Source organism: Macaca fascicularis, chromosome X (genome assembly GCF_037993035.2).
Source record: "Macaca fascicularis isolate 582-1 chromosome X, T2T-MFA8v1.1".
In the NCBI taxonomy this organism is placed as follows: domain Eukaryota; kingdom Metazoa; phylum Chordata; class Mammalia; order Primates; family Cercopithecidae; genus Macaca; species Macaca fascicularis.
The window spans coordinates 79,616,587-79,638,620 of record NC_088395.1 but is presented as its reverse complement, the minus strand read 5'-3'; the positions used below and the strand labels follow the sequence as shown (position 1 = coordinate 79,638,620).

Below are 22,034 nucleotides of genomic sequence, written 5' to 3'. Positions count from 1 at the left end.
AAGCTCTGATGTGATGGGTATGCTCAGATCTAACCAATGCTGTTACGTGACATACACGAGTCAAGACATAACTCACAGTGCTCTATACAGTGATGTTTTAAATCTATGAACTGGGGTAGTACACAGCAAAGGGAAGAACATGAAAAAGGTTTGATATTTAACATTCACAAAGATGTCCTTAGATGCCAAAAATACACCGTCATGAGACTTTTGAAAAAGTCTGTGTGTGTATGGGCGGAGGGGGGGCATCAGGAAAATAAAAGGGCACAGGGAAAAGGGCCTCACTCCTTCCCCTGATGCCCATCACTTTATTTCTGTTTTTCCTCCCTCTTCTCATGCCACATCCTTTAACCAAAATATGCCTCCTCTTTTACCCAAGTCAACTGTGGGACTGTGGTGTGCCTAGGACACAATTTCATAGCAGGATCTTAGTCCTCTTCCAGGTACCACCGCTTCATTCCTCCAGAAATATGTGGACTTGTTCATCCATCACTACGAAAGGAGGGGCTTGGGGATCATTTGTTCGAGTAACAAATCAGGGAAGGAAGGAAGGAAGGTATGAGATGGACTTCAGTCTAGTCTTGCTCCAAGTCTGAGTGACTTTGCACGTTTGTTTCTCTGCCATCAGATCAAGAATATAAGAATCCTGACTTCTCGGGGTCTCAAAAAAGAAAGGACAAGTTGTAACTGGATGTCATCCGAATCAATTGTCTTGGGTAAAGTACTGGGAGGGAAGAAAGGAGGGAGCTGATAGCAAGGAAAAGGGCCCATATCGAGGCATGTCCAGTTGAGCTTTCTTTCTGCCTGGTGGGGGTCTCCAGGTCTTCATTCGTTTAGAATATCAGCAGAGGACTGGGAAACCACTGCAGGTAATAAAGAGCTGATCGATTACTACATATTGTTACCTTGAGTAAGAAATAAAGGGACTATTTTGGAAAAACCCTCTGACTGATGTTTGTTGCTTTGAGTTTTGAGCCTTTTATTCAATGCTTTATTAAAAAATCGAACTATTAGCTGATTCAGGGCCTGGTAAAGACAAGGGAGAGTTCGCTGATCTTTGGCTAAAAATTTCCCCCAAACCACTTTTGCAAGTCACTGTCATTCTTTGAGTGTGTTTCCTCATCGGCAAAATGGCAATAATAATGCTTAACTTGCAAAGTTGCCGTGAGGCTGTATGTGCTTAGTGCGGTGAGCACAAAATAAATAAAAGGTAGTGGTGCTTCCTCATATTTCATGGGTCCTTCAAAAATAGGGTCTGAGTCTAATTCATTTCCCCTGTTTGATTCTTCTTGTCCTGAGTGGCCTCAGTTTCCTCCACTGTAAAATTCACATTGGTCTAGAATAAAACCGGCATTTCCATTGGGCAAAACTGTCCTTCATGGAAGTTTGGTTTGGCCCAGATATAGGGCTTAAAGAAGAAACCCGAGCCAATGCTTACAAGTTGAGTGATTTTATATAGAAATCTAGAATTCCATCTTCTCTTGAAAACCCAGCCAATTTGGCCACCATGAGTCGCTATCCCTGCATGGCAACAATTGCCTAGAGCCAAGTAGCAGCTGCCCGCTTACGTAGAGCACACACTGTCAGTTTGGCCAGAGCCCATCGGGCCTGCTCTACTCATTTACATGATCTGCTTGATCCTACAGACATTGCCACTTATGACCCTCTGGGCAACTGGAAACAGTCTATGCCAGGCAGAGGGTAGGTACTTAATTGCTCAATGAATAAATACCTTACTCTTTTTCCTCTACCATTTTCTTATCTAGCCATGTTAGGAAATCTCAGTTATCGGATAAGGTGATTCTCACTTGGAAACATGAATTGAACAAATCGGTTAGAGTCGGGATAGTCTGGGTTATACTGTGGTAACAAACAACCCGTATATCACAGTGCCTTATAACAACAAGGGTTTATTATTTGTTCACGTACATAAACCTAGACACAAAGTGAAAACATCTTCATGTTTCCACAAGCATGGGTACGCACATGAGTGCACAGGTATGTCAGCAATCACAAGACGAATAAAAACTCTGGCATATGAACCCACACAGAATCCCACTGAGAGACTGATCAACTTAGATTGCACAATCCTGTCTTTACGAAACAGAAAAAGGCCCCGGCATCCAAAAGAGTGAGGGACAGAGGTACAAGAATATCCACCTTCAGTCAAGGAATTGCCCCATATAATAAAAAGCTTATAAAACACCTGAAGGCTTAAAAAAAAAAAAAAAAAAAAAAAGATGTTAAGCGTTTTGGACATTAACCATTTTGCACATTCAGAAACTGGATACTAAATAGGCAGTGCTCTGTTGAGGCCTCCTCCCCTGGGTTCCTAGCTCAAGAGGGAGATGCATCCCAGATGTCCAATAGGCAGCGAGATGGAGCTGGCTGGCCTGGGGCGGAGAGAGGGGCTGGGAGGCTGGAATCCTTTATCTCCAGCAGGAGCTGTGGACAGAAAGGAAGGGTCCAGAGCCAGGTCACATCCACATCCCCTTCCAGATCTACTCGTTTTATGTGTCCCGCCCAACCAAAGATTTGTCACCTGGCCTGTTGCATAGACCTCTTCCTCTCTGATTTCCCCATCTCCCATCTCGCCTCCCCCAATCCTTCCATCAAAGCCACCACAAGTCTTTTTGTCAAGCTCGGGGTCTGTGAAATTCTTCTCCCTAGCTCAGAAAACGTTCCCTGGCTCCTCACTACCCACAGTTGCTGGTCCAGCCTCCTAAGCCTGACCTGTCAGACCTCTGTGATTGGTACCCTCTCCAGCCTCATCCCTTTCTGTTCCAGCAGTCCCTCCAGGGGTGTTTCTTCACTGACACACCATGCTCCATTCACCATTTTGATCTGGGAATGCCTAGCCTTCCCTCCCAGCCTCCCCAGTTGTTTATCCCCCTCGGAGCTCCTCCAGCCCCTCTTCTCTGGGCACATCGTTAAAATTTGACCACAAAACACAGCTTGCCAGGGCATCCAGGCTCCACTTCTAGACTGGATGCTCTCGGAAGGCAGAGACCAGACCTCCTTCCAGACCAAGCCCTTTATCACCTCTGTATGTCCTCCCCAGACCACAGTAGGCCACAGGGGGCTGAGCATAGACCCTGGGCTGAAAGTCTGAAAGTCAAGAGGGCCGGTTCTTCCACTTGATATGCTGCATGCATATCAGAGAGGGCAAGTCCCTGCCACTCTCAGGGCCTGAACTTCCTTCTTTCTTGACATCAGGGCACTGAACGCTTGCTGTTGCGCACAAAGCGCGATAAACCGAAGATTCAGTAAACAGCGCTCAACTACCATCTCGGGAGTCATACTGAGGAGCTTGGGTGCCTGGCCCCAAGGAGATTCAACTTACTGACTCTGATTTTTCAGCTAGAACCTGCTTACCACAACGACCCCCATTCCCCAGCTATTCCCACCCTGTGTTCTCCTTTCAGGGAGCAGGCTACCTGGTGGGTTGCAAGGCTGGTGCAGGGAGATGGAGTCAGGAGGGGCCTGGGCAGAGTTTCTCAGAGTCAGCAGAGCCTCAGCGGCCTCCAGTTTCCGCTGCCACTCTGAGTGGGCAGAAACCAAAGCCTGGTCAGAGACTTTGGGGACCTGCAAAGGAAAGTGCGTGAGAGAGTAGGCACTGGGAAACTACACCTCTTCCCAATACGACAAGTGCCCCTTCAGCCCCGTGTTCCCTCAACCTCCTCCCCCACCCCCACCAAGGCCTTCTGCTCTTCCCATCCACTAAACTCCATCCCTCCCAGGGTTCTGGACCCCACTGCTTTCCCAGGACCTGTGGCTGCAGTAGAAGAGGGTCAAGGGTGGCACAGGGCTGGAGGATCAGAGTTGAGCATCTAGAAACAAGGAAAGGAGAGGCCAGGGGATTAAATCCACTGGTGGACACATACTATCAGTAGACAGAAAGAGGGGCAGGATTTTGCAATATCTGGATGTGTGAATCCCAATGCCTGCTGGACCATTAGTCATTGCGGCTGGGGCAAGTCCCTTCTCCTGCTTGGCCAGGTTTCTTTTCCATACCTCTTTTTCCTGACAGGGACGCTTATTCCTACCAGCTCTTTCCTTCCCAGGGCAATGGTGAAAATCATGGGAAATTACAGGTGTCCGTGTTTTAATTTGCAAAGCACTTGGAGAGATGTGATTACCGTCCCTGTTCAGGGACTGGTTCTCACTTCCATATTGCCCAGTCCCCATGGGTCTTGAAGGACAAGCATGGCTCGTCTCCAGGAAGCTTTCTCTAATGGCCTCTGGACTTTGCCCTGGGCCTCTGTGGCCCTCACCAGCGTGGACCCCACCTTTCAGCAGGACCTTCTATCCCATCCACCTGTTTCATGTGGAATAACAACCCCCATTTGTTGAAGCCCTATTATGTGGCAGGCCTTGTGCCAGTTCTCTTTTCAATGCTATGGGTATAGAATATTGTCCTCAGTATATCCATAGGGAAATGGAGGTTCAGACACATAAAGTCACTTGTCCAAAGTCTCACAAATAGAAAATAGCAAAGCTAGGAGAGCCCTGTCCTCGCCCGTTAGTATTACATGCTGCCTTGTCCTCCTCCTTCTTCTCCTCCTCCTTCTCTTCCTCCTCCTCCTCCTCCTCCTCTTACTCCTCCCCCCCTCCACTTCCTCCTCCTCCTCCTCCTCCCGCTCTTCCCCTTCCATCTCCCATGGCATCAAGCACAAGGTTAGGCACACAAGACACAACCTGCTCCATGGTCCTCACTCTACTCACATGCTGGGCAGGGCAGGGGGCCTGTGGGGATCTCCAGAAGGAGAAACCAGTTGCTGCTCCAAGGTCACTGGAGTACGAGGCAGAGACAAAGATTCTGGGGCCTGGCCAAGCAGCAGAGCCCCTTGGGAGCTCCCCTGCAGGGGCAGAGAGCACAGGTTGCAGTCAGGTACCAGGCCGGCCATGGAGAGAGGAGGTGTGGACATCTTTTGGGATGAGGATAGGAGCCTAGAATGTCAGAGCTCTGAAGACCTTGAAGACCAGCCAGTCTTACCTTTCATTTTGCAACTGGGGAAATTGAGGCCCAGGGAGGAGAAGTGATTTTTCCCAAGGTCACATGGTGAGCTGGTGATAGGATTGGAGATGAAACCCATATCCTTGGGACACAGTGAAAGATGTCTGGACAGTGGCTGGGTGGGAGCCTGCCCGACTGGTCACCGACTCTCCTTACCTCCTCGGAGGCTGTGAAGATGTGGGTCTCGGGCTGCAGCATGTTGTTCTCCCTCCCAGCTGTGAAAGACCAGGAACAGCTTTGATGAGTCTTTCCCCCAACCCCACCCCACTTCACCCCACATCCAGTCTCAGGTCTCATCTCACCAAGGAGCTCTTCAGTTCCCTTGTCCCCCAGCTCTCTCCTTCCTGCAAACACTCGGTAGATAACATTGATGACATTTTGCACCTGGGCAAACTAAGGTCCGGGGAGCAACTTGCCCCAGGTCACACTGCAATTCTGTGACAGGACTGGTGACAGAACTACTCATGCTTCCTCCACCCAAACTCTGGCTCCCTCCCTGGCCAGAAACACTCACTGAGGACTCCTGCTCTGATGGTCAAATTCCTGACACGGATGGGAGCTTTGGGAGGGGCAGCCATACTCCTTATTGGTCCTTGAGCCAGGTGTCTCTTTGGCCGTGCCCGCTGCTCCCTCTTCAAGGCACTCACAGCAGGCAAGACCCTGAGGTGTTCTCTGAAGTAAAGGATTGCGGGGCTAAGGTTAGTCCCATTTAGAGAAGGTCTGGGCCCTCCCCATCTCAGACACCATACTCGTGAGAAGAGGGCACAATTGTGACACTCGCAGGCCTGGAAGAGGCAGAAATGCTTGTGGCCGCTGATTTGGGCAGTAATACCATGGTCGTGGCAGCGGTCACAGCAACCTATAGCTCTTCTGGGGCCAAGCTGAGTCCCCCATGGGGCTCCAGTCTCACGCTGTGCATTCAGGGTCAGAGGGGCAGCAGGGTGCAGCAGGTATTTATTTGGGATCCATGCTTCTAGGGTCAGGAGTGGAGGTCAGAATGGCCACATGATCCCCTACCCCCAGCGTACTTCCTCTGCCCTTGGAAAACCCTATCTGAGGTGGCTGAATGCTCCTTCTCCATCCTTCTCACCGCTGGAATCAGATTGCCTTCCCTCCCCTTCTTCTCCCACGGTTTTCACCAGCCTTCACTGCGACCTCCTTGCTCATGTTGCCTCCTTCACAGAAGCCCCAGTCACACATAGCCCCTTCCCGAGAAACTCTTGGCAAGGATCCCATACCCATTCAATGCAGTCATTATTCTCCTTGCTTACCATCACTTCACCACAGACCCCACTTTCAGGCATGTACATGCACTCCCGTGCCCTCTTCCACCATTACTACACCCCCTTCTTGTGTATCATCCTGCACTCTGCCAAACCCAGGTATTATTCCTGGCATCCACTTCAACAATTCTCTTCCGAACCTCCTGCATTCATTCACTCCCCACACAGGATTTTGTGCCCCCAGCACTCAATTCCATTGTCAGTCTCTTCTATGCCCTATATTCAATTTTCCCCTCACATTTCGTGCTGATTCATGCTGATTTTTTTTCTTGTACCCCACCTTACACTTAATTATTCCCTTGCTCCCCCTTTGAACTGATTTCCCTCTTGTATCCCATGAAATCGTATTGTTCTCCTGGATCCCTGGCCCTCTTTCAATTATTAATTTCATTCATCCCTTCATGCATCCCCTTGATTCTTCTTTTTTTTTTTTTTTTCTTTTTTCTTTTGAGACGGAGTTTCGCTCTTGTTACCCAGGCTGGAGTGCAATGGCGTGATCTCGGCTCACTGCAACCTCTGCCTCCCGGGTTCAAGTGATCCTCCTGCCTCATCCTCCCGAGTAGCTGGGATTACAGGTGCCTGCCACCACGCCTGGCTAATTTTTTGTAATTTTTAATAGAGACGGGGTTTCACCATGTTGGCCAGGCTGATCCACCCGCCTCGGCCTCCCAAGGTGCTGGGATTACAGGCATGAGCCACCGGGCCCGGCCGATTCTCTTGATTCTTCATTCAGCAGGTACCTGTTGAGCCTCCTATGAAGTGTCAGGTTCTGATCTAGCCAATAGGAAACTCCTCAGTGCAGTAGTGTTTCTCTTGGACTGACACACCTTTTCTGCTTTCATGCAAACCCACACATTCCCTCCACAGTCTCCCCCAACTCTTCCATATTCCTCTCCACACTTCAACAATTTTTCTGGAGCACACCATCTCCCCCCACCCCCACCCCACCCCACACCACACACACAGTCCCACCACCCTGGAGTGCACCACTTCCTCAGGAAGCCCAATCATCCACTCCCTCCCGGACCTCTGAATCAAAAGTAGTCCCATGAGCCCTGCCTCACTGGCCAAAGGCCGGGGCTCAGGGGGCTGGAGCAAGGGGTCCTCCCAAAAGGGATTCCGGGACAGCTGAGGGCGCGATGGGACATCAGGAGCAGATGGGAGTTCCCTGCTGAGGTAGCAGAGAGGGGAAGGTAGCAGAGTTGGGAATCTGGCTCAGGAGGGTGGGAGGAAATAAGAGGCGTGGAGAACGAGGGCCTAATTCTCATGTCAACCTGTGGTTGCCCCAGCCTCCAGCAAGTCAGAACCAGTCAGAGGGTCTGAGGGAAGATCCAGCTTCTGCTTCCCTTCCCGCCCTTGCCACAAAGGCCAGTGAGCTCTTGCGCTGCCTTCAACCTCCCGCCGCTGTGGCTGGCGACCAATGAACCTCGAGATCTCTTGAGGCTCACGTTCTGAGGTCACGCCCCCTTCACCTCCATGTAGCTTCTCCTGCTCCCTGTACTAGGTCAGTCAAGAAATCCTGAAGTGATCGTTGAGCTTTATACTCCCCAAGGCTTGTTTCCCAGATTGGTCTCCCTTTGGGTGTGAAATATTTTGTGTGCATGCATTTTTAACTCACGTACTTGGTATTTTGTAATTTACCTTTTAAAAATTCAGCATGTGATTAAAGATCGATCCATATTTCTGTGCCGCGGATTCCCAATCAGTGGTGACTTTGCAACCCCCAGGGAACGATGCTTGGAAACACTTTCGTCCGTATTTGTCTCTGTTTATGAACTCCCTGTAATGTTCCACAGATAAATGTGTCTATTCCTGTGCCACTACTAAATTGTCCTAAATTTTCTCACTTCATGATACATCTTGACATCGGCTAGGGCAAGTTCCTGCATGGTATTCATCATCTCCAAACACGTCTTTGCTATTCTTTGCCTTTTTGTCCCTCCGCATGAATTAGTGTGCAATGTCAAGTCTCCCCAGACTCAGTTGTAACAGATTTGGATTGCATTTTCACTGAATCTGTGGATCAGTTAGGGGAGAATCCACTATCTGCAGAATACTCAGCCTTCCTGTTCACCAACTTGGGATGTCTCCACTTACGTGGGCCCTTAATGTTTTAATCTTTCAGTTCAGTTTTTAGTTTTATCTTTTGTATATTTAGATCTTGCACATCATTCATTGTATTTATTCCAAGATACTGTAGATCGTTGCTGTGCTTACACTTGATGTCTGTTTAAAAGGACAATTTCTATTTGGATCTAATTTACAGAAACGACTTTAACTTTTAAAAACGTGACTTGATCTTAAAGTCAGTCAACATGCTAAACTCTGTAGTAGGCGTTCTGGGATTATCTGTGAGTTTATGCATAGTAGAAATAGAATTGAAGTTATGGGGTTTTTTTGTTTGCGATTTTTGTTTTTTGGTTGGTTGTTTGGTTGTGTTTTAACTGCGCTGGCTAGGAAATCTAGTACAAGATCTAATAGCGACAGCAAAATTGGGCTTCTTTGGGTTGTTCCGGATTTTAAAAGGAATGCTGCCAGCATTTCCATATTAGTATTGTTTCCTTGTGTTTTCCTTACCTTTTCCTTTCATTTCCTTTTCTTTCCTTTCCCTTCCCTTCCCTTCCCTTCCCTTCCTTTCTTCCCTTTCTTCCCTTTCCTCCTTCCTTCCTTCCTTTCTTCTTCCTGTCTCCCTACACCACGCCACCCCCACCCCCGCATGTCTTACGCCTTTTGTCCTTCTTCATAAATTAGCATGCAATTTCAAGTTTCCCAAAAATTCGGTTGTAACAGATTTGGATTGCATTTTCACTGAATCTGTGGATCAGTTATGGGAGAATCCACTATCTCTAGAGTACCTGGCCTAAGTAACTTCCAGGTTTTTTCCAAAACCTTCAGCAAAGTTTATCTTATAATCCAAACGGTTAAAAAGTCATAAATGTATATCTTAATGAGTTTTCTCTTTCTTTCTTTTCCTTTCTTTCTCTCTTTCTTATCCTTTCTCCCTTTCTCCCTTTCTCTCTCTCTCTCTCTCTCTCTCTCTCTCTCTCTCTCTCTCTCTTTCTCCTTCCTTCCTTCCTCCATTCTTTGGGTTGCTTTCTTTATTTGATTTGTAAACAAAGATGAAACAAAAAAGCAGCCCCTCACTCTGTCACTCAGGCTGCTGAAGTGCAGTGTCGGTGATCTTGGCTCACTGCAACCTCCACCTCCTGGGCTCAAGCAATCCTCCTGCCTCGGCCTCTCAAGTACCTGGGACTACAAGCACACGCCACCATCCCCAGCTAATTTTCGTATATTTGGTAGAGACTGGGGGTTTCGCCATGTTGCCCAGGCCATCGTGAACTCCTGGGCTCAAGCAGGCCGCCAGACAAAGGTGCAGAGATTACAGGTGTGAGCCATCAAGCCAGGCCTCTTAGTGAGTTTTCAAAAATTAAATATACGCATGCAATTAGTATCTAGAACAAACAACAAAATATATGAGCAATACATAAACCTCTCTCGGGTCCCCTTCCAGTTACAGCTTTGCTAATATCAAACCAGCTTTCCTCTCCCATAGTAAATGTAACTTAGCTATGGTGTATTAATTTTTTTGTATATGGTGCATTAGAGCAGTGGTCCTAAAACACTAGCTTGATTATCAAGCCCCAGAGGGCTTGATAAAACAAAGATTTCGGAGCTCCATATCTGTATTCTCAGATAACAAGGTCTGGGGTGGGACCCAGAGTTTGGTTGGCTTTGCTTTTTCTCTTTTCTTTTCTTTTCATTTTTCTTTTCTTTTCTTTGTCTTTTTTTTTTTTGACGGAGTTTCACTCTTGCTGCCCAGGCTTGAGTGCAATGATGCGATCTCGGCTCACTGCAACCTCTGCCACCCGGGTTCAAGGGATTCTCCTGCCTCAGCCTCCCGAGTAGCTGGAATTACAGGCAGTCACCACCACGCCCGGCTACTTTTGTATTTTCAGTAGAGATGGGGTTTCTCCATGTTGGTCAGGCTGGTCTTGAGCTCCTGACCTCAGGTGATCCACCAGCTTGGGCCTCCCAAAGTGCTGGGATTACAGGCGTGAGCCACCATGCCGGCTGAGTTTGCCTATCAAACAAGTTCCCTGATGATGCGAACACTGCTGGTAAGGGACCACATTTTGAGAGCGAAAGCACAAGAGAGGATAACATGAGGAACCTCCAAATATCCATCTCCCAACTGCAACCATTAAAGACTCATGGCCAATCACATTTCATACATATCCTCTCCCCTCCCCGTCCTCCAGATTTTTTTCAAGCAAATATCAGAAATCAAAAAAGTACAAAAATCATATGTGGATATCTTAACGTGTCTTATTTGATTTGTAAACATTTCAGTGCATAACTCTAAATATGAGGAATCTATTTTCCTCAACGTTTCATTTTGAAAATACACAAAGCTGAGGGGGTAATACAGTGAACAATCTTATGCCTAGATTCACATTATCTCATTGCTTTAGCTCTCAGTAATTTTTTTTTCTTGCTTAAACACGTAAGAGTTTCAAACACTTCAACCAGTTACTTCAGCATGCACCTCCTAAACACTACAATGTACTCCTATGAAACCACAGTGCCATTATCACATTGAAGAAATGTAACAATGAAGGGGTAACATCATCCAAGTTCACATACAGTTCATATTTAAATTTCACCAAATGTCCCCGTAATATCCTTTTGAAAGACTTTTTGGGGGATCAACAATCCAGTCAAGCATGGTACATTGCACACAGTTGTCATGTCTCTTTAGTGTCCTCTAATTGCAAACAGTACCCCAACCAATTTTTTAAACCTTCCATGACGATGACATTTTTTTCAGAGCTGAGGCCTGTTGTCATGTAAAGTGTCCCACAATACGGGCTGGTCTGATATTTGCCTCTTGTTTATATTTATGTTTGACACTTTGGGCACGAATATTAAGAAGGTGACGAGCAGTTCACGTTATATCACATCTGGAGGCTCCTAAGGCCAGTTTCTCTGGTTATCGGTGATGCGGTTTGTATTCTTCAGTTTTATCACTTAATTACGGTATTTTTCAGACAGAGTACTACATTGGGAAGGTACTTTTCTCCTGTTGTGGTTAATAAGTAGTCTGTCATGATATTTCGATGACATGCGGATATTCTGCTCTCCAACAAAATTTTACCTCTTGGCCTTGGTATTCATTCAGGGCTCTTGCCTGATTTGATTATTACTTTGTTGGTTAAAAAAAACGGTGATTTCTCTAATACTATAATTCATTTCTGCTTTTATGGATGGGCATTTTGATGTAAAAAAGCTCATCTCTCCCCCTCCCCCACCTCGTTGTTGTTGATGTTGCATTTGCTGTGGCAGAGAAAGAGTACAAGCTGTTTATTTGTTTTGTTGAAAGAAATGTGAAGAGAAAAAAGTGGACAATATTAAGACAAAGGTAAACAAATACATGATGAATTTGATAAGAATTTCCCCTCTAACAGTCTAATCAGATTGACAAAATTCATTGCCTGAAGTTAGAATTGATTGGTCAGCAATAGCAAAAAAAGCAGTTTATGATAATTATTAAGAGGATCTGAGGTTATGAATTTGGCCAACTAAAAAATGGCTTGGATCTTGTAGAACACACACACACACACACACACACAAACATTTTTGTGGAGACATCATAAAAAGGTATTGTTATTTCAGTTACATAACACATAATAGAAAATTATGAGTTATATACAATATTTTACAAAAGGCAGAAGGCCTTCACCTAAGTCGCCACTCAAATGTCCATGTAATACAAGACTTTTCTAACAGTATGGAAGAATAATTGATTCAAAGTGTAAAAAATTTCAACAACCTTCCTTTTAGCATTACATGAATCATGGGAAATTTCCTTTCCAAGAACTTTCCAATTTGCAAAGACATGTTCGTAGCATGATAAATGGAACTCATAGTATAGTTATTTGGGTATCATGTCTACCTCTCAGAAAGGAAACTGAGTTAATTGTGGAAGACATTGGAGAAACTCATTTGTATGAGGAAAGACAGGGATCTGGCTGTTAGTTCAAAACTCAGATTTTGTTGTGATTTAAATCAAGAGTCCAATGTTTCTTTTATTTCTTCTTTCCATTGTATGATTCATATTGAAAACATAAGGGCTTAGCTTCCTAAAGTCGACTATATGAAAAGTTTCACAACTATAGTTATTAAAGTCATTCAGTAAATATGCACAAACGCAGTGAATCATCACAGGCTTATTTTGTCAGTCTTTATTAAGTTGTGTATGTTTTACTGGTCTTCTTAAAGACCTCGGTCTTTATTTATTGATTTTCTCTGTTATTTTTCGGGTTTCCATTTCATTGATTATTTTACCTATCTTTCACATTTCCTTCCTTCTGCTTCTTTTGCTCCTCTTTTTCTAGTTTAGTGTAGTGACATCATAGATTACTGCTTTGATAATTTTTCATTTGTCTAATGGAAGCACTTAATGGCATAAACTTTCCTTTCAACAATGGTTTAGCTTTGCATCACAGATATTGACATGTCTTATAATCATTTCCTTTCAGTTCAATTCACTTTCTGAAGTCCTGGGAGACTCAGTCTTCAGTATTCTTTTTATTTAAATCGGCCAATAAAAATTGTATATATTTGTGGTGTACAGCATGATGTTTTGATAATAAGTATACACTGTGAAATGGCTAAATCAAGGTAATTATCATATGCATTACCTCACATACTTACCGTTTTTTGTGTGTGGTGAGAACACTTAAAAACTACTCTCAGCAAATTTCACGTATACGACATATTGTTATTAACTGTAGTCACCATGGTGAAGAAGAGATCTTTTGAAATTATTCCTCCTGCCTAGCTGAAATTTTGCACCCTTTGGTCAACATCTCCCCCACTCCCCCAAACTCCAGCCTCTGGTAACCACCATTCCACTCGCTACTTCTAAAAGATCGACTTTTTCACCTTCCACACATGGAAATGCCATGATTTCCTTCTTTTACATGGCAGAACGGTATTCCATGGTGTATATAGACCACATTTTCTTTATTCGTTAATCCGCTGATGAACACTTAGGTTCACTGTAAATTTTGGCTATTGTGAATAGTGATGCAGTGAAGATGGGAGTGCAGACACCTCTCTGACATGTTGATTTCATAGCCTTTGAATACAGTCCCAGAAGTGGGAAGGCTAGGTCATATGGTAGTTCTATTTTAACTTTATGAGGAACCTTCATACTGTTTTCCATAATGGCTCTCCTAATTTACATCTGGAAGATTTTCTCTTTAGCCCATGGATTCAGTGGCATCCTTCACATGGAGCGGTGGTGAAAATCCTGACATCATCCCAGCAGGGACAAAGAGGGGTGCCTCCTTACGGCCTGGTGGGGGTATATGTTGGAGATCTCCACATAATCCTGCTGATATGGTAGCGCGAAGGGGCTCTCGTCTCTGCCCATGGAAATGAATGTGGAAGTCCATGTCCCCCGCTAGATCTTTGCCGGCATGAGTGGGGCCACAGAGTTTTCCGAGGCGTTCAACTGGAGTAGAGCAGTTACTGTGAAAATATTTTCTGTCCTGTTGGGTTGCCTCTTTTCTGATCCTTAGGTTAGGAAGAACAGGCTTTTGTAGGTTTATTTCTTCGTTTCTTCGCTTGTTTTGTTTAGCTTTGTTTTGTTTTGCCTGTGCATTTTGGAATTCCCTAGTAGCTGGTTTCTTCGGCTCCAACTTTGGGATATATCAGGCAAAAACAAAACCCAAGGAACTCACCACCATATCGTTCTGAGGTCCTCAGTTGCTCTGCTTTCTCCTCTCCACTTTCAGCCTTATGTTTGTTTTATATATAGTGTCTCGAATTTTAAGTTGTACTTAGTGGGAAGAATAGGGAAATGTACAACTACACCACCTTCCCAGAAGCAGCAGTCTCTATAGATTTATTTTATTTAAAAAAGCAAATAATAATTATATATATTTATGGGGTAGAATATGATGTTTTGATATATGTATACAATGTGGAATGATTAAACGAAGCTAATTAGCATATCCGTCTCCTCACCTACCTATCATTCTTTTGTGGCGAGAACATTTACAATCTACTCTTTGAGCAGTTTCAAAATATGTAATACATTATTTTTAACTAGAAATGCTGTGCAATAGATCACTAAAGCTCCTTGCTCCTGTCTAACTGGAACTTTGTACCCTTTGACCAACATCTTCCCTTGCCATATCCCCCGCAAGCCCCGCCACCCCCAGCCTCTGGCAACCATCATTCTACTCTCTGCTTCTATTAGATCAACTTTGTAAGATTCCACATGAGTGAGATCATGTGGTATTTGTCTTCCTTTTTTTTCTTTTATATTTTAGTTGACACATAATAGTTGTGCATATTTATGAGGTACAGAGTGATATTTTGATACATCTATTCAACGTGTAATGACTACACCAGAGTAATTAGGGTATCCATCGCCTCAAACATTTATCATTCCTTTGCACTGGAAACATTCAAAATCCCCTCTTCCAGCTTTTTTTAAACATATACTATACCATACTGTTAACTGTATTCAACCTGCAGTGCTATAGAACACTTAAACTTATTCCTCCTATCGATCCGTAATGTAGTATCCATTAGCCAACCTCTCCCTATCCTCCCCTCCCCTCTGTACTTCCCAGCCTCTAGTAACCACAACTCTACTCTCTACTTCTATGAGCCCAATTTCCTTCAGCTTCCACATATGAGTGAGGATGTGTGGTATTTGTCTACCTGTGCCTGCCTTGTTTCACTTAACATAAAATCCTCCAGGTTCATTCATGTTGCCTCGAATGACAGGACTTCATTCTTTCTGGTAGCTGAATAATGTTCTATTGTGTATAGATACCACATTTTCTTTATCCATTCACGTCGATGGACACTTAGGATGATTCCGTACCTTAGCTATTGGGAATAGTGCTGCAACAAACATGGGAAAGCAAATCTTTCTTTGATACACCGACTTCCTTTCTTTTGGATAAATACCCAGTTGAGGGACTGTTGGATCATATGGTAGGTGTGTTTTCAGTTTTTTGAGAAACCTCCATACTGTTTTCCATGATGTCTGCACTAATTTACACTGGGACCAACAATGTGTAAGAACTCCCCTTTCGAACATCACACACCGGGGCCTATTATGGGGAGGGGGAAGAGGGGAGGGATGGCATTGGGAGTTATACCTGATGTAAATGACGAGTTGATGGGTGCTGATGAGTTGATGGGTGCAGCACACCAACGTGGCACAAGTATACATATGTAACAAACCTGCACGTTGTGCACATGTACCCTGGAACTTAAAGTATAAAAAAAAAAAAAAAAAAGAACTCCCCTTTCTTCACATCCTCGCCAAAACTTATCTTTTTGTCTTTTTCATAATGGCCATTCTAACTGGGGTGAGAGGATATCTCATGGTAGTTTGGACTTGCATTTTCCTGATGATTAGTGAGGTTGAGCAATTTTCCATAAACTTCTTGGTGACTTGTATGCCTTCTTTCGAGAAATGTCTATTCTGATCCTTTGCTCATTTTTAATAGTATTATTTAGGGGAGTTTTGCTGTTGAGTTCTTTGAAAGCCTAGTGTATTCTGGATATTAGTCTCTTATCGGACGATTAGTTTTTAAGTATTTTCTCCCATTCTACAGGTTGTCTCCTCACTCTATTGATTGTTTCCTTTGCTATACAGAAGCTTTTTGGTTTTATATGGTCCCATTTGCGTATTTTTGCTTTTGTTGTCTGTGCTTTTGTAGTCTTGCCCATAAAATATTTGCCCTACTAGAACAACGCCCTGAAGCTTCTCTCCTTTGTTATTTTTATAGTTTCAAGTTTTCCATTTAAGCCTTTAAGTTTCTATGACAATATCATGATGTCCTGGTTACTATAGCTTTATAGTATATTTTGAAGTCAGGCAGAGTGATGCCTCCAGCTTTGTTTGTTTGTTTGTTTGTTTCCCCCTCAGGATTTCTTTGTTTATTTGAGGTCTCTTGCGGTCCCATATGAATTTTAGGATTTTTTTTCTATTTCTGTAAAAAGTATCATTGGTATTTTGGGTGGGATTGCATTGAATCTGTAGATTGCTTTGGGTAATATGGTCATTTAAGCAATTTTCATTCTTCTAATCCATAAGCATGGAATGCCTTGCCATTATTTTGTGTCCTCTTCAATTGTTTTTGTCAGTGTCTTGAAGTTTTCATTGTGGTGATCTACCACATCCTTAGTTACATTTATTCCTAGATACTTTTTTTGTGGCTAGTGTAAATGGAGTGGCTTTTTTTTAAGTTTTACTTTAAGTTCGGAGATACGTGTGCAGAACGTGCAGGTTTGTTACATAAGTATACATGTGCCATGGTGATTTGCTGCGCCTATCAACCCGTCATCTAGGTTTTAAGCCCCGCATGCATTAGGTATTTGTCCTAATGCTCTCCCTCCCCTTTCCCCCCACTCCCCTCCAACAGGCCCTGGTGTGTGATGTTCCCCTCCTTTGTCCACGTGTTCTCATTGTTCAGCTCCCACCCATGAGTGAGAACATGCGGTGTTTGGTTTTCTGTTCCTGTGTTAGTTTGCTGAGAATGATGGCTTCCAGCTATGAACTCATTCTTTCTTATGGCTGCAGGGTTTGCTCTCTTGATTTCCTTTTCTACTAGTTCATTGTTGGTGCATAGAAACACTACTGATTTTCTTACGCAGATTTTGTATCCTGCAACTCTATTGAATTTGTTTACCAGTTCTAAAGAGTTTTCGGGGAGTCTTTAGGTTTTCGATCTATCCGATCAGGTCACCTGTGAAGGGGTGCAATTTGATGTCCTTTCTTTCCGTTTGGATGTCATTTATGTCTTCCTGGTGCCTAACTGCTCTGGGAGGACGTTCAGTACTATGTTAAATAGGAGCGGTGAGAGTGAGTATCCTTCTCTTGTTCCTGTTCTTAGAGAAAAGGCTTTCAGCTTTTCCCCATTCAGTATGATGTGGGTTAGTTACATATAGCCTTTTGTTATGTTGAGGTATGCTCCTTTTGTACCTAATTTGTTGAGAGTTTTTGTCATGAAGTGATGCTGCGATTTTGTCAAATGCTTTTTCTGCGTCTACTGAGCTGATCATACCATTTTTGATCTTTGTTCTGTTCATGAGACATATTATATGTATTGATTTGTGTGTGTTGAATCATCCTTGCATTTCTGGGATAGATCTCAATTGATCATCTTTTTGATGTGCTGTTGGATTCAGTTTGTTAGTATTTTGTTGAAGATTTTTGCACCTGTGTTCGTCAGGGATACTGGCCGGCAGTTTTCTCTTTCTCGTTGTGCCTTTGTCTGGTCTGGGCATCAGGGTAATGCTGGCCTTGTAGAATGAATTAGGAAGAATTCCCTCCTCTTCCCTCACCCCCTTCCCCTCCCTCTCCCCCACTCCTCCTGACCTCCCCCACTCCCACCGCCACAGAAACAGCCAGGCAGGCAATCTTGGGAAGCAGGGGCAAACACGGGGGCATGTGGTTCAGATGCACCTTGGTCTTGTGGCAATGGCAGTGGGGCCTGTGTTGGGCACATGAGCGAGCCTGGACTCTGCTATCTCCCGGTCCAGCAGACAGTAGGAGCTGCAGTCGCTTAGGGCACGACACAGAGCCTTGGGGGTGGGCACCTAGAGCCCTGTTTTGCTGCAGCTGCCCAACACACAGAAGCCTTTTGGGCTCCACACAGGTTCAAGCAGTGCCTCTGCATCTTCTCCCTGCGACTCTGCCTGCCAGTCCCTCAAAGGGAACTCCTGTGTCTACGATCTCAGAGGTCCGCAGCAGGAATGTGGGGTCCTAGGGTTCCTTCACTCACCCCTTCCTCGGGTCCAGTCTGTGTCCAGAGTCCAGTCGTGGCACCCGGCAATACCAAACAGGCAGTCCCGCTTCCTCCCTCTTCCACCACAGTGTCTTCCATTGCCCCTTTATTGAATTCCCATGTTTTCTCTCAAAAGATGTGTTTGAAGTGTGCAGATTTACTTAATATTTTGCTTCCTCTCTGAGGAAGAGGCACATCCCAGCTGCATTTGGTCAACCGTCTTTATTCTCAATCAAAATAAGCAATTCTGTCTGATAAAGCCACTGAAAAAATGCGAGAGAACACTAAGAAAAAAAGAAAGTATGTATGTTGAACAGATTTTTTTAATGGTATTTGAAAGACTCCCACACATATCAAGAATATTTAAGGAACTCTATCATATGCAAAATGCCAGATTTTGGATTGAAAAAATAATAATTCAGAAAATTCTCAGTCTTTAATTCTGGATTTTCCCCCAATTCCTAAGGTATATCCACCTCCATTGAGGTAATATTCGGAAAGGTATATTTCATCTTTAATAACCAAAAATGAGTATTCCTGTGAAAGCTGCTAAAATGACAATCAGGAGATTCAGTAAATGTGGCAAACTGGCCATTACGTGAATGCATTAATTTGAGGAGAATTGATCGTGTTGTCACCTAGCATCACTAAGCATATCAGGGAGAGTCGTGAACATGGAAGATCTCTCTCCCTGGCCACTTTATGTCCATGGAAACACAGGGGAAAAGCAGCTCACTGCTGGTCAGGTGAGGCAACTGGATTCCAAATCTCTTAATTTGGGTCACTAAAACAGACTGGGTATTTATGGCATTAAGAGGTTGCTCACAGGGAGATCTGGCAAGATGGCCAAATAGGAACAGCTCCGGTCTGCAGCTCCAAGCGAGATCGGCGCAGAAGGCGGCTGATTTCTGTATTTCCAACTGAAGTATCCAGTTCATCTCCTTGCTACTGGATGAACAGTGGGTGCAGCCCACAGAGGGCAAGCCGGAGCAGGGTGCGGTGTCGCCTCACCCGGGAAACACAAGGGGTCGGGGGATTTCCCTTTCCTAGCCAAGGGAAACTGTGATAGACTGTACCGGGAGGGACAGTACATTCCAGCCCAGATACTGCGCTTTTCCCATGGTCTTCACAACCAGCAGACCAGGAGATTCCCTCCAGTACCTGGCTCAGCGGATCTCACCCCCACAGAGCCCAGCAAGCTAAGATCCACTGGCTTGGAATTCTCAGTGCTAGCACAGCAGTCTGAGGTCGACCTGGGATGCTCGAGCTTGGTGCAGGGAGGAGCGTCCACCACTGCTGAGGCTTGAGTAGGCGGTTTTACCCTCACTGTGTAAACAAAGTCGCTTGGAAGTTCGAACTGGGCGGAGTCCACCGCAGCTCAGCAAGGACGACTGCCTCTCTAGATTCCTCCTCTCTGAGCAGGGCATCTCTGAAAAAGAGGCAGCATCCCCAGTCAGGGACTTTTAGATAAAACCCCCATCTCCCTGGGACAGAGCACCTGGAGGAAGGGGCGGCTGTAGGCACAGCTTCAGCAGACTTAAACGTCCCTGCCTGACAGCTCTGAAGAGAGCAGCAGTTCTTCCAGCACAGTGTTCGAGCTCTGATAAGGGAAGGACTGCCTCCTCAAGTGGGTCCCTGACCCCCATGTATCCTGACTGGGAGACACCTCCCAGTAGGGTCCAACAGACACCTCAGACAGGAGAGCTCTGGCTGGCATCTGGGGGGTGCCCCTCTGGAACGAACCTTCCAGAGAAAGGACCAGGCAGCAATCTTTGCTGTTCTGCAGCCTCTGCTGGTGATACCCAGGCAAACAGGGTCTGTAGTGGACCTCCAGCAAACTCCAGCAGACCTGCAGGAGAGGGGCCTGACTGTCAGAAGGAAGACTAACAAACAGAAAGGAATAGTACCAACATCAACAAAAAGGATGTCCACTCAGAGACCCCATCAGAAGGTCACCAACATCAAAGACCAAAGGTAGATAAATCTACGAAGATGGGGAGAAACCAGCACAAGAAGGCCGAAAATTCCAAAACCCAGAACGCCTCTTCTCCTCCAAAGGGCCACAACTCCTCACCAGCAAGGGAACAAAACTGGATGGAGAATGAGTTTGACTAATTGACAGAAGTAGGCTTCAGAAGGTGGGTAATAACAAACTCCTCCAAGCTAAAGGAGCATGTTCTAACCCAACGCAAGGAAGCTAAGCACCTTGAAAAGGGGTTTGACGAATTGCTAACTAGAATAACCAGTTTAAAGAAGAACGTAGATGACCTGACGGAGCTGAAATAAACAGCACGAAAACTTCGTGAAGCATACACAAGTATCAATAGCCAAATCAATCATGTGGAAGAAAGGATATCAGAGTTTGAAAATCATCTCAATGAAATAAAGTGAGAAGACAAGATTAGAGAAAAAAGAGTGAAAAGAAACAAACAAAGCCTCCAAGAAATATGGGACTATGTGAAAAGACCAAACCTACGTATGATTGGTGTACCTCAAGGTGACAGGGGGAATGGAATCAAGTTGGAAAACACTCTTCAGGATATTATCCAAGAGAACTTCCCCAACCTAGCAAGACAGGCCAACATTCAAATTTGGGAGATACAGAGAACACCACAAAGATATTCCTTGAGAAGAGCAACCCCAAGACACATAATCGTCACGTTCACCAAGGTTGAAATGAAGGAAAGAATGTTAAGGGCATCCAGAGAGAAAGGTCGGGTTACCGACAAAGGGAATCTCATCAGACTAACAGTGGATCTTTCTGCAGAAACCCTACAAGCCAGAAGAGAGTGGGGCTCAGTATTCAACATTCTTACAGAAAAGGATTTTCAGCCCAGAATTTCATATCCAGCCAAACCAAGCTTCGTATGTGAAGGAGAAATAAAATCCTTTACAGACAAGCAAATGCTGAGAGATTTGGTCACCACCAGGGCTGCCTTACAGGAGCTCCTGAGGAAAGCACCAAACAGGGAAAGGAACAAACGGTATCAGCCACTGCAAAAACATACCAAATTGTAAAGACCATCGACGCTATGAAGAAACTGCATCAACTAACAGGCAAAATAACCAGCTAGCATCATATTGACAGGATCAAATTCACACATAACAACATTAACCTTAAATGTAAATGGGCTAAGTGCCCCAATTAAAAGACACAGACTGGCAAGTTGGATAAAGAGTCAAGACCCATTGGTGTGCTGTATTCAGGAGACCCATCTCACGGGCAAAGGCACACATAGGCTTAAAATAAAGGGATGGAGGAAGATTTACCAAGCAAATGGAAAGCAAAGAAAAGCAGGGGTTGCCATCCTAGTCTCTGATGAAACAGACTTTAAACCAATGAGGATCAAGAGACAAAGAAGGGCATTACATAATGGTAAAGGGATCAATGCAACAAGAAGAGCTAACTATCCTAAATATGTATGCACCCAATACAGGAGCACCCAACCTCACAAGACCTAGAAGGAGACTTAGACTCCCACACAATAATAGTGAGTGAAGCAGACCTAATAGACATCTGCAGAACTCTCCACCCCAAATCAATGGAATATACATTCCTCTCAGCACCCCATCGCACTTATTCTAAAATTGACCACATAATTGGAAGTAAAACACTCCTCAGCTAATGCAAAAAAAAAAAAAAAAAAAAAAACCCAGGAAATAGTAACAAACTGCTTCTCAGACCACAGTGCAATCAAATTAGAACTCAGAATTAAGAAACTCACTCAAAACTGCACAACTACATGGAAACTGAACAACCTGTTCCTCAACGACTACTGGGTAAATAACGAAATGAAGGCAGAAATAAAGATGTTCTTGGAAACCAATGAGAACAAAGACACAATGTACCAGAATCTCTGGGACACATTTAAAGCACTGTGTAGAGGGAAATTCATAGCACTAAATGCCCGC

At 44.7% G+C, this 22,034-nt stretch overlaps 1 protein-coding gene across 2 annotated transcripts in view; it reads right to left on the bottom strand.

Moving 5' to 3' along the window:
- Window positions 1-1,894: 1,894 nt before the first annotated feature.
- DMRTC1B (DMRT like family C1B) overlaps window positions 1,895-22,034 on the bottom strand; it is a 70,326-nt gene continuing 50,186 nt past the window's right edge. The window contains exons 2-7 of one of the 2 annotated variants that reach the window (XM_065538817.2): window positions 5,532-5,689; window positions 5,174-5,232; window positions 4,726-4,859; window positions 3,770-3,830; window positions 3,438-3,585; window positions 1,895-2,445 (exon numbers count right to left, since the gene is read on the bottom strand). In XM_065538817.2, the coding sequence (XP_065394889.1) occupies window positions 2,333-2,445; window positions 3,438-3,585; window positions 3,770-3,830; window positions 4,726-4,859; window positions 5,174-5,232; window positions 5,532-5,595 (579 nt within the window). In that variant the 5' untranslated portion in view covers window positions 5,596-5,689 and the 3' untranslated portion in view covers window positions 1,895-2,332. The remainder of the gene's footprint in view (window positions 2,446-3,437; window positions 3,586-3,769; window positions 3,831-4,725; window positions 4,860-5,173; window positions 5,233-5,531; window positions 5,690-22,034) is intronic. The other variant, XM_065538818.2, reaches the window with a different exon arrangement.